Source organism: Labeo rohita, chromosome 5 (genome assembly GCF_022985175.1).
Source record: "Labeo rohita strain BAU-BD-2019 chromosome 5, IGBB_LRoh.1.0, whole genome shotgun sequence".
Classification (NCBI taxonomy): Eukaryota; Metazoa; Chordata; class Actinopteri; order Cypriniformes; family Cyprinidae; genus Labeo; species Labeo rohita.
The window spans coordinates 4468815-4487808 of NC_066873.1; the positions used below are offsets into that span (position 1 = coordinate 4468815).

The 18994-nt window shown below is 37.3% G+C and overlaps 1 protein-coding gene across 1 annotated transcript in view; it reads right to left on the bottom strand.

Annotated features, from left to right (window-relative positions):
• The window catches only part of LOC127165710 (astrotactin-2-like), a 565932-nt gene that overhangs the window by 165447 nt on the left and 381491 nt on the right, over window positions 1-18994 (bottom strand). Inside the window, 3 exon segments of the mRNA XM_051110581.1 lie at window positions 351-448; window positions 451-541; window positions 5540-5706. Of these exon segments, the coding sequence (XP_050966538.1) occupies window positions 351-448; window positions 451-541; window positions 5540-5706 (356 nt within the window).

The following is an 18994-nucleotide window of genomic DNA, read 5'->3' on the forward strand; positions in this document are numbered from 1 at the left end:
CATTGTAATAATGAATAAAAACAATTTAAAAAAACAGCTGGAAACAGAAGTTGTTTCACATGTAAAACAATGTGATTTCACCAATGAAAGCAATGAATGTTTGACATCAAGTGCACACTTACAGGTATAACAACTTACAACAAAGTCTGAGCTCTCTGTATTTTTGACTAAAATGTTCATATGTTAGTGTAAAAAAAAAAAAAAAAAGATATTTCTGTAAATGTACGTCTAGAGCCTGACTGTTGCACTCAAAAGACAGCCATCACTAATTCTGAGAATAGAAATGCACATCTTTTAACAATTAAATTGTTAATCAGCCCAAAAATAAAGCTTACTGCACAAAAACTCACCTGAACGTCATCTGAAAAACTTGTCCCAGGATCACCTGTTGACTCTTGTTATTGTATCCGCGGAGCATCTCACTGAAGAGCGTGTTGTTGAAGCGCGAGAGTCTTGTTTTGAGCACTTGGGCCCTTCACAGTGATCAGCCAGAAGTAGACAGGAGCGGCCATCAGCGGCTAGCTTGTATTCCTGCACACACCTGATCACACACACACACGCATGTTTAATGAATTAGAAATTTTAGTGAGGACATTGAATAGACTTCCAGTGATCAGGTTAATAATATTTTGTATCACCTAACCCAACCCCTACCCCTAAACCTACCCATCATAGAAACATGTGCAGAACACTAGATTTAAATAAAAACATAGTACTAGTAAAACTAGTAAAAACCAGTCAAATGTCTTCACTAGTGGGTTGTGAAGTATTACACAATAAAAGTACGGACATTTGGTCTTCACAAGTGTAGTAGAAACAAGTACACACACGCACACAAACACAGTGACTGTTTCAGATTTCATTCAGCTAATTAAATGTTATTAAAATTAATGTTAAATGGATCTATATTAAAAAAAATGTATGAAATGTATGTCAAGCTATGATAAAATAGCCAATACAACTCATAATAGCTGCACCTGTAATGTGCTATGATGCAGCTAAAATTTATTCTTTTAAACCTTTTGACTGACTGATTGATTTTTTTAATATATAAATTTGAATATATTGTAAAATCTATTTTTTTCCTGTGATCAAAGCTGAATTTTCAGCATTATTACTTCAGACTTTAGTGTCACATAATAATAAACAAAATATTGCCTGTTTTAACTCAATTCTCCCATCTCCCATTTGACAACTTACAGTCGTGAGGCTACAAAAATTAAACATATTATAAATTCCAATTGGGCCATCATAGAAAGTGATAGTACTTTTGGAACATTTTTTTTTTCAGAAAAAACATTGATTAGTTATAGGCATCCGCCAACTATAAGAAATAAGGTAGTACGTAGTTATGTTCTGGCCCCTGAGAATAAAACATGGCTTGGTTCTCTAACTAGTAATTTTAAGTGTGGAAATTGTAAACATTGTGACAACATGGTGAGAACAAATAATTTTACTGATGTAGTTTCTGGTGAGTCCTTCATTAATTGTAATTCTTCGTATGGAATATATAGGCTAGAATGTGAGTGCTGACATTTTTATATTGGTCAAACTAAAAGGAAATTACATTTTAGAGTGTCTGAACATAAATATGCTATTCGCTCAATATGTTGTATGCTATGGCGAGACATTACAATGAAGCTGGTCATGCTTGTGAGAGCTCTTTTAAGGTGATTGGAATTGAATCTATCCCATGTTCAATAAGAGGGGGAGATAGACTGAAACATCTTTTACAATGAGAAACCTTCTGGAATTATACACTTAAAGGGACTAAGCCTCCTGGAATTAATGAAGAAATTATTTTTTCCCCTTTTTTTGTAATTATCTTTGGTATTTGTATTGTTACATACATGTAGATTTTATGTGTGAACATCATTACAAATATCCTCATTCTTCTTGTTGTTGTACGATTAGAGGTTTACCAGGTGATTAACCAGCTGCTTGTGATTGCCTACTGATTGTTTTAGAACACTTGTTTGAACTTTTGATGTGCATCCTGAAAAAGGCTGTGAAGCCGAAACGCGTAGATCTACACTTTTAATTGTTTTAATGATTTAGCCCAGTTAATTAAAGGCTTTTTACTATACGAGTGCCTTGGAGTATTTCATCTTTTCAGCTGATATTCACCTCTAAATATCCAAAAAGCACCATTTACTACCTGAAGAGACCAAGTGCAGCATTCTTGGCCTTTGTTGTTTTTGTAAAGATCATTGCACTGTTTTGCATCTTTGAAAAGGACAGTGTTTCCTTACTGAATAAAATTAGTTTCTAAATGTATCAGCCGTTTGCATGGAATCAGTTGAAACCCACTTATTCATCGACTCACTTGACACACTCATTAACAGTGACTTGCTGCCACCCATTGGTGGTTTTAATTTCACATTCCAACTTTTTTTTTGCTCCATTTCCATTTTACATTTACTTGTACTTTTACATCCAGTACTTAAATACATATTTAGTAGTATATACAGTGGGTACGGAAAGTATTCAGACCCCCTTAAATTTTTCACTCTTTGTTATATTACAGCCATTTGCTAAAATCATTTAAGTTCATTTTTTTTCCTCATTAATGTACACACAGCACCCCATATTGACAGAAAAACACAGAATTGTTGACATTTTTGCAGATTTATTAAAAAAGAAAAACTGAAATATCACATGGTCCTAAGTATTCAGACCCTTTGCTCAGTATTTAGTAGAAGCACCCTTTTGATCTAATACAGCCATGAGTCTTTTTTGGGAAAGATGCAACAAGTTTTTCACACCTGGATTTGGGGATCCTCTGCCATTCCTCCTTGCAGATCCTCTCCAGTTCTGTCAGGTTGGATGGTAAACGTTGGTGGACAGCCATTTTTAGGTCTCTCCAGAGATGCTCAATTGGGTTTAAGTCAGGGCTCTGGCTGGGCCATTCAAGAACAGTCACAGAGTTGTTGTGAAGCCACTCCTTCGTTATTTTAGCTGTGTGCTTAGGGTCCTTCAGCCCAGTCTGAGGTCCTGAGCACTCTGGAGAAGGTTTTCGTCCAGGATATCCCTGTACTTGGCCGCATTCATCTTTCCCTCGATTGCAACCAGTCGTCCTGTCCCTGCAGCTGAAAAACACCCCCACAGCATGATGCTGCCACCACCATGCTTCACTGTTGGGACTGTATTGGACAGGTGATGAGCAGTGCCTGGTTTTCTCCACACATACCGCTTAGAATTAAGGCCAAAAAGTTCTATCTTGGTCTCATCAGACCAGAGAATCTTATTTCTCACCATCTTGGAGTCCTTCAGGTGTTTTTTAGCAAACTCCATGCGGGCTTTCATGTGCCTTGCACTGAGGAGAGGCTTCCGTCGGGCCACTCTGCCATAAAGCCCCGACTTGTGGAGGGCTGCAGTGATGTTTGACTTTCTACAACTTTCTCCCATCTCCCAACTGCATCTCTGGAGCTCAGCCACAGTGATCTTTGGGTTCTTCTTTACCTCTCTCACCGAGGCTCTTCTCCCCCGATAGCTCAGTTTGGCCGGACGGCCAGCTCTAGGAAGGGTTCTGGTCGTCCCAAACGTTCCATTTAAGGATTATGGAGGCCACTGTGCTCTTAGGAACCTTAAGTGCAGCAGAAATTTTTTTGTAACCTTGGCCAGATCTGTGCCTTGCCACAATTCTGTCTCTGAGCTCTTCAGGCAGTTCCTTTGACCTCATGATTCTCATTTGCTCTGACATGCACTGTGAGCTGGAAGGTCTTATATAGACAGGTGTGTGGCTTTCCTAGTCAAGTCCAATCAGTATAATCAAACACAGCTGGACTCAAATGAAGGTGTAGAACCATCTCAAGGATGATCAGAAGAAATGGACAGCACCTGAGTTAAATATATGATTGTCACAGCAAAACAAAAATGTCAATTCTCTGTTTTTCTGTCAATATGGGGTGCTGTGTGTACATTAATGAGGAAAAAAAAAAGAACTTAAATGATTTTAGCAAATGGCTGCAATATAACAAAGAATGAAAAATTTAAGGGGGTCTGAATACTTTCCGTACCCACTGTACATATACTTTTCATACTAACGTAAAATAAATATCACAAAACTTTCACTCAAATAATATATTTTAAACAGTGACTTTAACTTCTGGGTAACTCCATGCAAAGGCCAACCTTACTATGAAAATGTTTTTACTATACTGATAGCACAGATGTCAACATGAGGTCTCTCTTAAAGTTTTTAAAGCATTTTCTTTTTATTTTTAGTGCATGATTTTCTATAGTCTGGTAAGTGCTATTTTCATTCTTGTCACATCCATAACAGTACATATTCCTCTATTTGTTTGGTATTATTGTTTCTAGTTTGTACATTTTAATTCACAAAAATCCTACAAAGTATGTAGTCTTTAAAAAACGGTGTCCTTTTTGTCACATCTAAAACGCATGTTTTTTTTTTCCGTTTTTTAACATAGAAAACTTGTGCATAGACTGATATTTTTCTGATGTTCAGACTCTATCAACAAGGGTTTATTAAAATATAAACAGACGGTTCAGTATATTGTTAACACATACATACTGTAAACATTTATATGTCACATCCATAACGCTGGAATTGCCTTAAGTAATTTCCTGGTGAGAGATCTGTACTTTTACTCAAGTGTGGCCTTTCAGGTACCTCATCCACCACTGCCCTCGAGTTTATTTTTCTAGCTGACTAATGAGTTTATGGTCACCGATTTTTTTTTCTGAGGTAAATGTGACGTTACGTGACATTGTTTACAAGCTGTTATACTGTCCATTTCCCGCGGATAAAACACTAATTAAGCGATTGCATGAGACAGGATATGGATTTCGGTAAGTTGTAGTCTTTCTTAAAACTTACCTTCGGGTGTTATTCATGTTTATTTCATGCTGTAACTGGTATTACAGAGGTGATCAGTTCACGTGTGCTTCCCGCTGCCCCTCTTGAACCGAGGCTCAACAGCGATCTGTCACTCCAAATTAAAGAGCGCCAAAACTATATTTATTGTTTGAATATTGCACTAAAATGGACAGAATTAAAAATCTAAGACTTTGTTTCGTATCAAAAGTAACAACGCACCAATCTTATTGCGATTTGTTGAATGGGAGGGGCGCTACAATGTTCCATTCTTCAGCTGACTGAAAACAGGCTAGACTAATCAATTCTTGGGATTTAAGAATCAGTGTCGTTTCGTGCTATGACAATCTATATTTTTACCCAGTCCCAATTCTATATGCTGATTTTGCTGTTCAAGAAATACTTTTACTACGATTATTATCAATGTTTGAAACAGTTGTGCTGCTTATGCTTTATATTTCATATTTGTTTTAATTCATTTTATATAAATTTTAAATGTATTTTTGTGGAAACCATGATACATTTTGCTTAAGAAATCTTTGATGAATATAAAGTTCAAAAGCATTTGTTTGAAACAGAAAAATTTTGTAACATTATAAAAGTCTTTACTGTCACTTTGATCAATTGAATGTGTCCTTGCTGATTAAAAGTATTCATTTCACCAATCTCTGTTATTCATGCTTGTGTGTTTTCTCTTACCCGCAGAACATGAGCACATTGCTGGACGTCGGGTCATCAGGAAGAGGAACCAGCTGCTGTAGACAGAGCTGCTCACAGCCTCCGTTGAAGCCGTCCGTACAGTCCGTTCCCAGAGAGTAATCATAGCAGCCTGAACCGTCCTTCATGGGCCTCAGACCTTCTGGACACTGTAAATAAATTGGGATAAGAGAAATGGACACAGAGATCAACATCTGTGTGCTGGTCTGGACTCTCTGTTACCAGGTAACAATAAAAACTCTTGAGACCACATGTACTGTATTCTCAGTGGGGACTTATTATGTGATGAACAAAGCAGTTCCTCAGGAAGGAAAGGGTGTTAATGAGGGTTGCCAAGGCAGCGCCACAGAATTCAGGAAAAGATCCAGAGCCTCAATAAGACGCCCATTAAACAGACATGTCAAACTGACCGGCCCACATATTCAGAGAAAAGAGAAAGTCCAACTGGATTGTTATATTTTTTGCTTGTGCAAAAGTAGAGCATATTGGGTGTTTGTCAGGACATTATCATGTGGCTGGGGTATTCTGTGTTGTAACTTACATGCCAAATAAAACTCTCATTGATGCGACTCGGGTCTCTCATTTAATGTTTTTTTTTTTTTTTTATGTCTTTTAATTTTTGTCCTCATGGTGTATCATTGGGCAGGTTGACAGTTGGTAAGTCTGACTGCTTGGAAAAGTAACAGTGCACATCTTTAAGGTATAATGCATGATGCATAAATAGTGTAGGATAACTTGTATTGCAAAGCTGAATGTTTGGGGTTTGTTCATTAGCCCCAGTTTGAGCAATATCCTGCTTTTCCTAATTTCTAAAGGCCATCAATCGTGAAGTTATTTTCATTCTTTGGCTAGGGGTGAAAAAGAAGTTTATCAAGCAATATATTGTTAGCAAGCATTTCGAGAGTATATTACAAAAAAGGTACAAAAGCTCAGAGCCTGTGCTACACAAGCTTTTGTGCTTAAAAAGTATACACATTTTTATTTTTCAAAGAAAGTGACTGATTGTTTTGTTAGATAAGACCCTTCTTCCTCGGCTGGGATCAAAATCAGGGCACCAATGAAGTCCATTATATGGAGAAAAATCCTGAAATGCTTTCCTCAAAAAACACTACCGTTCAAAAGTTTGGGGTCAGTAAGACTTGTAATAGTCTTTAAAGAAGTCTCTTATGCTCATCAAGGCTGCATTTATTTGATTAAAAATATAGGAAAAAAAACAGTAATATTGCAAAATGTTTTTACAATATAAAAAAGTGTTTTTTATTTTAACATACTTTAAAATAGAATTTATTCCTGTGATGAAAAGCTGAATTTTATCAGCTGTTACTCCAGTCTTAAGTGTCACATGATCCTTCAGAAATCATTCTAATATGCGGATTTATTATTAGAATGATCAATGTTGGATAACATCAACAGTTGTGCTGCCAAATATTTTTTGGAACCTGTGATTTCTTTTTTTTTTCAGGATTCTTTCATGAATAACAAGTTTAAAAAGTACAGTGTTTATTCAAAATATAAATATTTTATAACAATGTAAATTATTTATTATTAACTTTGAATAAACTTTTAATTATTAACTTAATACATCCTTGGTGAATAAAAGTATTAATTTCTTTATAAAAAAAAAACAAAAAAAAAGAAACAATAAATATGTACTGACCCCAAGCTTTTGAACGGTAGTGTACCTGTCCTAAAAAACTAATCTTGTGCAACTGATACACTTCAGATGCACACTCTTCCTCTAAGGCTGTCATGGGCTACACTCTATTTCTTTATAAGCAGTTTATGTTTGATGTAAATCTTTATGTGTTAAATCTTTGCTCGGGGGCTCCCTGATCTATTATACTGAAGAATCTTTGTTGAGAGAGTGCTTTTGGTATTAAAGGATGCTGATGCACAGATAGATAGCCAGTGAAGGAGATACTGGAATAAGAAGACAGTCAACATCAGCACTCGAAAAGCTTCACGTTCATTACAAATGTATCATATGTCTGTCCTGCGGGAGCTGGAAGTGTGTGCAAAGATAACATATGTGGCGTCTGTTGATTATGATATAATACAGATGTGATGCTTAGAACTCAGCATTGATGATTGTTTTCATATGAATATATGTATGTCTCGAGCAAACACACAGATGATCTAATCATCAGCTGAAATGACAATTGTAGTCTGGCAGTGTTACCATCACAATTTATTATCTAGAAGTGCTCCTGACCTACATAAGAGGAGGAAAAGCCATGAAAGGTGCTGTCTGTAGTGTTGCTCAGATGACAGGACGGTGAATGCTATGAATAAAATCACACCCCAAATAACAAGAAAAACGTATAAATGAATAAATAATATATATATTTAAGAAGTCTAAAATTTCTTTATGTTTTCACATTGACATATTCAATGCTTTTGAAAATTTAAACGTGTTAAGAAATCCACTTCACTTTGCTATTCATTTATAAAGACAGATTATTTTTCATAAGCAAAGACATATTAAAGCTTTCAAATGTAGGATAAAAAAGCAGTGCAAACTTTCTTTCATGCAGTTCTTTACCAGGGTGTTTGCTTGTCTGAAAATGAATCCAGACATGCTGTATGTGGTCATCATGTTGTAAATATCTGTATTTTTAGGTATAAAATTAGACCGTATGGCAAAGCCACTCTAAGGTCATATGTGATTTCACTGAGGACACAGCTTCGGTCCCAGAGCACTGCCAGAGACTGTGAACCTCAAGACCAAAGGCCTTAGATTGAATGAATTTAAAGAAAGCAACAACAACATCAAGCGAGAAATAAAAGAGCAGTGCTTCAAAGCACATCAGAAAAATAAGCGGAATATTTATTTATTTATTTTTAAGGGTGGCTGCGGGGATTTTTACAGTGTTATTATGCTTTAGTTATTTTAATGGCATACTGAAGTGGGTCAGCAGAGCAAGTGCGCTGGATCACATAACATCCATATGATAATACAGACTGAGATACTCTTCATATTGACCAGAGAAAGGATCATCGTCATAGGACAGGATCAGTCCTGAGTCTGTAATATAATATTCAGCAGAATGTTGTTTATGAATCCTTCAGTCCTTCAGTCTCTAACACATGCAGGAATCTCTAACATTCCCCCACATGCACATGGTGCTACATTTTTCAAAATCTGAGTTTTAAGCAGCAAACTCTTGACATTTCAGCTCAAAACCTGCTGTCATTCAGGTTATACATCTTCTTCTTTCACCAAAACACCAGAATTTGACATCATAAATCACAATATTTTATGATGTTAGAGAGGTATGGCATTAGAGTGGTTGGACTGGACTGGGAGAGTAGTTATCAAAGAATCAGGCAACAATTTGCGAGAACTGGTAAAAATAAATCTAAATGCATGAACTTGTGGTGTACCGCAAGGATAGGTCTTAGGTCCAAAACTGTTTATAATCTACATCAATGGCATGTGCAGAGTATCAGATGTACTAAACTTTATTTTATTTGCTCTTGACAATAATATTTTCTGTTCCAGGGGTAATTTACAGTGGCTCTTGGAGGTGATAACAACATAAATTAATAAATTAAAGGGTTACTCCACCCCAAAATTAAAATGTTGTTATCACTTACCCCCATGTCGTTCCAAACCTTTGTCAAAAAGCTTTGGAAATATAGAGGTAATTGTGATTGTGAAAGGGGGTTATAATGTTGATTGCATTAGGATGGGTGATTATAGGGTGATGGGTTGTTTAGGATAAAATAAACTTTTGGTTTGTTTATTGTAAATTTGTTTTCTTGTAAAGAATATACAATATATAAAGATACAGACATGATACATAAACAATATACTGGAACATTTTAGAATTGTGTAAGGGGTGGGGGAAAAAAAAAAAACAAGCTTTTGCTTCATCCCTGTAACAGAAGTGCCAGGCTCCCTCACCACTCAGTCTCATCATTCATCCTCATCAGAGTACTAATCACTTACACCTAATCTGGATTGCTCTGCAATCACATGCTCCATATAAGCGCACACCCTAATCAGTGCCTGGTCTCACATTGACCTTCGGACTGCTCCATTACTTTGAATTTGTCACAAAGAAAATCTCTCTTTCCTAGTTCCGAAGCCGTCAACAATGGACATAATTTTGGGTCGCCCTTGGTTGAGTCAACATCATCCCGAAATTATTTGGAAGACCGGCAGAATCTTGAAGTGGAGCAAAGACTGTTTCCCTCAAGTTTCTCACCTCCACCATCAAGTACCTCTAGTGTTCTCATTCCACTCGAATTCTATTGAAAGCCTAGTGGCGAAACAATCAGTCAACATTCCATCTTGTTATGCCCCCTTTAGCGATGTCTTTTGTCCCAAGAGTGCGGCCCAATTACCTCCACATCAGCCATGGTACTGTACGATAAACTTCATTCCAGGTGAGACAGTCCCCTTTGCTAAACTATATCCATTCTCACTTCCAGAACAGAAAAGACCATGGAAGAGTGTATTGAAGAGGCTTTACAACAAGGCTATATCCATCCATCCAAGTCCCCTGCTGCTTCGAGCTGCTTCTTGGTGGCTTAAAAGGATGAAGGCTTGCGACCTTGTAACGATTACAGAGCTCACAATCAAGATCACAGTGAAGTTCTGCAATCCACTTCCACTTGTTCCAGCAGCCTTGGAACAACTCCATGGTGCTGCTCTCTTCACCAAGTTGGACCTCGACAGTGCATACAACCTCATCCGGATACCTGAGGGGATGAGTGGAAGACTGCATTTGTGACACCCACCAGCCACTATGAATATTGGGTCAAGCCATATGGGCTTGTGAATGCCCCCTCCGCATTCCAGGACTTCATGCACGAGGTGCTCTGGGAGTTCCTCCACAAGTTTGCACTGATCTACATCGACAACATCTTGGTCTACTCCTGGAGCTTGGTTGAACATCACCAGCATGTAATGGAGGTCCTGCAATGCCTGAGGGAGCACAGCCACTTCCTCAAAGCCGAGAAATGTTCTTTCCATCAGCCTTCAGTGCAGTACCTTGGATATCACATCAGCAAGAGTGGACCAGATGGACAAGGGGAAGGTTGACGGCATCCTAAACTGGCCACTCCCACCACAATCAAAGAGCTCCAGCGTTTCCTAGGATTCACTAATTTCTATCCTCGCTTCATTAGCAACTTCAGTTCTATTGTACATCCTCTCACCAGTCTGCTCAAGGACCAGCCCAAGTCTCTGTCCTGGTCACCTGCAGTCTCAAAAGCCTTTGAAGAACTGAAGAAGACGACTGAACTGAAGAAGACCACTGCACTGCTCCTCGCTCATCACACTTCAGCTAAACTCTTCTTGGTTGAAGTTGTTGCCTCATCTACAGGTGTTGAAGCGGTCCTGCTTCAGCAGCAGAGGGACTTCTCTACGCTCCTTCCATGTGCCTTCTTCTCTAGGAAACCTTCCTCGGTTGAGATGAATTATGACATCAGGGACAGAGAGTTACTTGCCATCAAGCTCGCATTTGAGGTGTTGAGGAATTGACTAGAGGGGTCTTAACATCCATTCACTGTACTCACAGATCACAAGAATCTCCAGTATCTTTGTGAAGCTAAGCAACTCACTCCAAGGCAAGCTGGATGGGTTGTCTTCTTCATGCGCTTCAACTTCACTGTTTCGTACTGATCAGGTAACAAGAACCTGCGAGCTGATGTTCTGTCCTGTTTCCATGCTCCTGATGAAGACCCCTCTCCACCGGAAACCATCCTACCCAAGAAGATCATCGTCAACCCAATCTGATGGTCCTTGGGCAAAGAATTTACCCATATTCTTGAACTCTTTTTCCAGCATGCGTTTCAATACTTTGGAATCCCCTAGGTGTGACGATAAGCCTTTTATCTGGGTACCATCCTCAGTCAAATGGGAAAAAAGATCCAGGAAATTGGCAAATATCTGCGAACCTTTTGCCATGACCACCAGAACTCCTGGAGCCAGTACTATTCTTTAAGACTGCACAGGTACTATCCTAACAGAAGATACTATCCTTTCATCTGTTAAGGGTGATTTCCAATGAGAGCTGTAACTCTAATACATTTTTTGGGTACATCTTAAAAAGTTTTGTTGAAAGTAAAAATAACTTCCATGTTTACTGCTGTGTCTGTCTCTTTCAATATAAAAGTCTTTACTGCTGACCTCTGACTAAAGATGCGCGAATCAACTCAAACATCACCCGAATCTGCTGCTTTAAACAAATTATCCACCCGCCCGCCCCTATATTTTTCTCTGATTTAGATATCCACCCCGACCTGCACTCATTGCAATTATTCTAATTCCTATTTTTGCATTATGATATAATGAATGGATGATTCATTTTTAACAGCAGATGTTAAAGCTGATCTGTGCATCACTGCACACGTCTGCGGCACATTACGGCTCTAACATGGCCACCGGGGCTGATCGCAGCCACTCTAGTCAATGCTTGTCTTAATTCCTGCCGCACAGCTAAACATAGATGCCTAGCATGGAAGATTGAACAAAACCTCGTCAGAGCCATAAGGGGGTAACAGTAACATAAAATGCTGAACTTACGCTGCTTTTAAATGTATATTTATTTATAAAACAAAAGTTATTCTGCGGTCAGATTCACCTACACTTTCTAATAGCATAAACATAAGCTTTACTCCCTTCAAACTTTAACTTCCCGAACAGGCGAACGTGCACACACACACAAATGAAACAAGTTGAGCCCGTCTATCTGCCTTATGAAAAAGATGCATTTTAAAACACATTCATATTGTAGACAATGTAGTTAATATTTTCATCATTAATGATTTATCTTATCTACCCGCAATTAATCAGAATGTGTTTTTTTATTACCCAACCCACGGATTATCTGCAGCGCCCACAAATATAACTGCGATCCGCAAATCACTACTGCTGACAGTCTCTTGTGGCTATTTAATTGCGGAACAATGTAAGTAATCAGCTTGACGAACACAAACACCATTTCCCAATTTCAAATACGATCATTAAATACAACTATTATTTATAATAAATAAACAAACAACAACAACAACCATCCTAAAAGTTGCTAGGCAATTCAGTCAAAAGTACAAAGGCAGCGCTTTGATATACAGCATTACATATACTCTGATATACTGATATACTCTGAACTAAACTGTACTGTTGTGTGTGTGTGTGTTTGTTACATATCAGGACACAAATTTGTATAATGTGTATGACATAGGTATTACAAGTAGAGGGTGACTTATTAGGACATTGTCCCATGTCCCCATTTTCAAAAGGCTTGTAAATCATACAGAATGAGTTTTTTTTTAAGAAAGTAAAAATGTGCACAGTTTCCTGTGAGGGCTAGGGTTAGGTGTAGGGTTGGTGCAGGTTGATAGAAAATACAGTCTGTACAACCATTACGCCTATGAAATGTCCCCACAATTCACAAAAACAAACCTGTGTGTGTGTGTGTGTGTGTTATATATATATATATATATATTATTATTTTTTTTCATTTCATTTTTGAAGTAAAAATTTTTCTTTTCTTTTCTTTTCTTTCTTTCTTTTCTTTCTTTCTTTTTTTCTTTTTTTTTTACGAGTTAATAAAAACTTACACTTGCACACAAACACATGTATGGTTTGCCAGAGCAATAGATATAGAGAAAGTCAGTTGGAAACAGAACTCAAAGAGGTGTAAAGAATACAGACAGCACATGAACTCACTGAGAGAAACAATATATTAGTCTAATCGATGAGTCATTCACAGAGCGCCATCAATACAGAGATTAAGAGAACTCGTAAAAATGTCTAAAGAATTACAGCGCATTCCTAAAGCACAAATGTAAAATGCTCAATGGTCGCCTATAAAAGACAAGCGGCCGTAATCTCCATCAGAACAGACGGCAGCGAAGAGAGAAATGAGGGAGTACAGAAACCTCCGTGGCCCAATCTGCCGCCTCTGTGTTTACTCTCATTAGTCAATCTAATCACCTCCAGGTTTTTAATCAGACACTGTGCAATTAAGCGACTGCCTTCATCTTAATGAATGCGTGTCCCTCATTATTAAGCATTGGAATTACACGCGTGACCTAATAAAGCTGTTTTAGAGTGATGTTTGACCTGTGGGTCAATGGCGGCTGGAGCTTTCAAGAGTTACAGACATCAAATGCGTAAAAAAAAAAAAAAAAATGTGTCTGTTTCATAATTTAGTGCATGCACTGCTGATCTATAAAGCAGCTTCACAAACTATGAAACAATGACTTTATATAAAGAAAAAAAAGGAAAATGAAATTTTCATTTAATCATCTTCAGTGGCAACCAAAAGAGTAAAAGCTCAATCGACACATTTCTGAAAACATTAAAGGCAATTAATGTGAAAACCTCACAATGAGACAGCAAAAGGTTGTGGGAAGGAAAATGACTGTAAAGGCTGTTTTGTTATTTTGTCCCCTGGCTCCTGGTCTCAGATAGTAGATGATATCTGCTGTGCATAATTCTCTGGCTCTTGCATTCATTAAACTATTAAAGGAGCGGAAATTGAAATGGCAGCCTTTTGTGGAATATCTCATATTGTGCACGGCTCTGCCGATTGTGAACGCTGCTGGGAGTTTAAACCTCCTTTCATTGGTTTAATGCGCAGCTGACATGCCAGTTTCTTTGTTCCTGGCATTCAAATCTTAACTTGACCTTATCAGATGGTGCCAAAACAGGAAAACAGACAGGATTTTATGATCCAGTGCAGGATTGCTGCAAATCAAGAGTGAAGTACAAGCGTCTCTGTTTTATGAAGTTCACTCTAAAAGCACTTAAAAAATAAACCCTTTTATTTTGTGTTCCAAGGCATTAAAATGCACAGAAAGCAAAATAATTGGTGCCAAATTTGTTTTTGTTTGTTGTTGTTGTTGTTGTTTACCATTTTTGCTTGGGTGCTGGCATTTCTATCAGCCTTCGAATAGTGTTCAGTCCAATGTGGGCATACACCACATTTGGCTAAATTCTGGCCAAGTCAAGTCAAAATGTACAATTATTTGTATAGTCCAAGCAGCTGATAAAAACATCACAATAATCCACACCACTACAGTCCATCAGTTAACATCTTGTGAAGCCAAAAGATACTTGTAAGAAACAAATCCATCAAGAAATCCATTTTTTTTTTTTTTTTTTTTACCATTGCTTCTGAAAAAAATTTGAGTCCAAAAACCATAATAACACTTTCTCCAGTGGAAAATAAATAGATAATTGTCTTGTCTGAATATGAATCAACAGAGAAATATGTATAGATCAAACACAGTTTACAAAAGAAAGAGTCTAAAACAGTTCTAAACCAATATGTGGGTGGATTTTGATGTTAGACAAGAAGGGAACTTTTTCACTGGAGGAAGTGTTATTGTGGATTATGGACTATATATATATATATATATATATGTATATGTATATATATATATATATATATATATATTAGCCAAAAGCAATGCTTTTAAATTTAAACATCTTAAAGGAGAACTCCACTTCCAGAACAACAATTTACAAATAATTTACTCACCCCCTTGTCATCCAAGATGTTCATGTCTTTCTGTCTTCAGTCGTGAAGAAATGATGGTTTTTGAGGAAAGCATTTCAGCATTTTTCTCCATATAATGGACTTTATTATCCTTTATTTATAATCCTTTATTTTTCTTTTTTTTTCTTCATATTGGACACTCCTAAGCATTTTAACTGAGCAGTACAACTGTGTACTATGTTGTCCATCGCATGCATTATAAATGTAACTGTGACAAGTAAAGAAAAATGTGATATTTGGATAACAGATACAAAGAACAGCATTTATTTGAAACAGAAATCTTTTGTGACGTCTTTGCGGTCACTTTTGATCAACTGAAAGCATCCTTGCTGAATAGAAGTATTAATTACCAAAAAAAAAAAAAAAAAAAAAAAAAAACTACAGTAATATATGCCAATGAATTCAGATCAAAGTCATAAAAGATGTGTGAGCCGTGACAGATGTTCTCTTCTGTAAGTAGTTTGTATATCTTGATTTGCATCGTTTAAACCATGCATTATGTTGCATTTCCTTATAAAGTTTTCAGCCAACTGGCGAGTCACTCCAATGATTTGCCAAAGGCAATTTTTACTCTGACTTGGCACTTGGCAAGCGAACCCTGCTTTTTTTTGAGATCTACAAAATTCTGTAAAAAAAAAAAAAATAATAAAAATAAATAAATAAAAAAATCACAGCCGGCAGAACAGTCCCTGTAAAAAAGTCCTTCAGAATAATGATTTCATGTGTGCTGCTCTCTCTCATCTCATTATTTTCTGCTCTCATTCAGCATATATCCTTACTTCTCATGCTTCATCTCGTTTCACTCTTCCTCTCTCTTTTCCTCCAAGTCCATACCTTCTGCTGTGTTCATAATTCAGCCGTCTCTCTGTGTCGTCCATCACGTCACCTCATCTTTCTTCAGCGTTCTTGTTTTTTTTTTGTCCTTCAAAGGTTTGGAAGCATCTTCTCTCTCTATGCTAATGGCACAGGAGGGAGCCATCGCCACAGTATAATGGTTTGGACACACCTGGCATGAACTCCAGGGAGAAAATTCAAATGACGGACACGCAAGCTGTTTCATTTGCAGTAGAGATAAAGATACATGAAAGAATACATGCCTTCAGAAACTAAACACAACCGACATACGGAAGAGAAAGGTCCCTGCGTGCGAATAAATGTGCCTACTAAATGCTTTACAGAGGACTTTTTATGAAAATCAAGCCAGCATGGATTTTTTAACATACAAAATATAAGACAAAAAATAAAAAAAAAACCCTGAAGGGTCCTGAGAAAATAAAACATATTTTGCCTTAGGCTGAATGAAAATTTAGCATGGATTTAAAATTTTCTGGGTATTATGGGTAAAACACCAAAAACAAAAGAGAAATCAATACTGAAACGTCTGTCAAATCGACACAGTACATTCATCTGTATCTGAACTAAATTTGGAATAATTAAGATTTTGATGATTTCTGTAGCAGCATATTAGAATGATTTCTAAACAATCATGTGACATTGAAGACTGGAGTAATGATGCTAACAATTCAGCTTTGCATCACAGGAATAAATTGCATCTTAGTTGTAATAATATTTCACAGTTTTATAGTTTTACTGTATTTTTTGTCAAATAAATGCAGCCTTTGTGAACAGAAAAGACAAAAGATAAAAAAAAATATATATATATATATATATATTATATCCACTGTATATGGATAAACTTGGATGACTCTTGAATCAGGAAGGTGAAAGACTTTTGACTCAGTGAGATGAGAAACTGAACATGATGGAGGAAACAGAACATTGGTTTCTCATCCACAGGACAAAGAAGCACTCGTCTGCACTTTGAAGTGCTTTAGAATCCCAGAAAGATGTTGAAAAGCCTGTTTTTCATTTGTTCGGTAAACGAGGAAGGGGCAAAAAGAAGCAATAAATGAATCAGAAGGAGAAATTGCTGGCTATCGGAAAGCGGGCACTTTTCTGGTAGAAAATTTTAATAAGATCACCCACTGGCAACAGCTCGGCCTTCACAACTCAGCATGGAATAAACTCGAACAATCTTATTAGTTGTTCTTCATGTATATTTCATTCCGGGAGGTCCTTGCTGAAAACTTTCCTTCCAAAAATAAATAATGTATTTCACCATTCAAATTATGTTGTCGGAGCAGTTTGCACTTGAAAAATATCGAAAAATGCCAGTAGCTACACAGAAAGTGTAATAAAGCTCTCCCAAACAACCTGCAACCTGCGAATGCTGGCCGTTGTTAGAAAGTCAGCTCTCATCTATGTCTGACCGCCCACTCCAGGAGAAACGCTGAGGTGGATTATCAAACATGAGGTGAAGAGCATGAATCATCATCATTCACCACCCGCTCTGCTCCAGAGGACAGAACCAAATGGCTTTTATGCATATCGCATTTCTATATTAATATATAATGTTTTGACATGACATTATAACGACGACAAGCCGACATTTGGTCCAAAATGTGATTACTTACTTGTTCAGTGTTTCTATTCTTTGTACATTCAGTTTTGTTCTTTCGTTACTCGCCCTAAGGCCATCCAAGATGTGGATGAGTTTGTTTCTTCAAAACATCATCAGATTTGGAGAAATGTAGCATTACATCACTTGCTCACCAGTGGATTCTCTGCTGTGAATGGGTGCCGTCAGAATGAGAGTCCAAACAGCTGATAAAAACATCACAATAATCCACACCACTCCAGTCCATCAGTTAACATCTTGTGTAGTCAAAAGCTATGTGTTTATAAAAAATAAATCCATCATTTAAGACATTTTAACACACAAATTTAAAGAGTTACTTCTAGACAAAAGGAGTCTATAATCCATAATAACGCTTCCTCCAGTGAAAAGGCCCATCCCCTGTTGTCCAATCCACCCACATATTTGTTTAGATGTGTTTTGGCTTGTGCATATTTCTTTCCTGATTCAGACCACACAATTTTTCACTGGAAGAAGCAATGGTATGTATTCTTTATGACTCATATTTTTGTTACAAATGTCTTAATGATGGATTTGTTTCTTACAAACAAGCAGCTTTAGGGTTCACAAATTGATGGACTGGAGTGGTGTGGATTACTTGTGGACTACTGTGATGTTTTTATCAGCTGTTTGGACTCTCATTCTTACAGCACCCATTCACTGCAGAGGATCCATTGGTGAGCATGTTATGTAAATCTGTGCCAATTGAGAAACAAACTCATGAACATCTTGTATGCCCTGAGGGCAAGTAAATTTTCAGCAAATTTCCATTTTTGGGTGAATCATCCCTTTAAAGCCCTCTACCCACTGCATGATTTTCGGCTGTCACAGTCTTGCGACCAAAGATAGCCTGCGCTAATTATCTGGCAGTGTCAGAAATTCAGCCTGATCATCGCACGGTGTGTTTGCTGCCACGAACCAATGTTTACTGACCAGCCAATAAAAATTCCACATGAAATCAACATGACGTGGCACTAAAATTTAAAACTGCTTACCTCAAGCTCTTATTCCTTCCTCTTTCGCCACTTCTACTTTTTTCTGCACACATAAAAACTACAACTGCTAAATTGTGATTCATTATGCTCTTTTTCTTTACCACTAGCACATGCTGATGGCGTTTTATTCTTAGTAACGTGCATTGTAGCCTACGAATATGGAGTGAATTTTGTGCCAATATTCATCAAACAAATCCAGCATTTTGCAGATGGCGCTGTCTGTCAATTTACACTAGTCTCCTGAGACCCAAAACATCCGTTTACCTTTTGAGGGAATACAGCAGACCAACATGATTGGGGAACAGGTGAGTTTCTGTCTTACTACATCTATAATTAACCATTTAGATGGTTTCACAAAGCGACCTTATACTACAATGTCAGTGAAATTCACAAAACGTGTTGTAAAGTTGTTAACACGATTGATTATTTAAAAAATCAGTAGAGACAT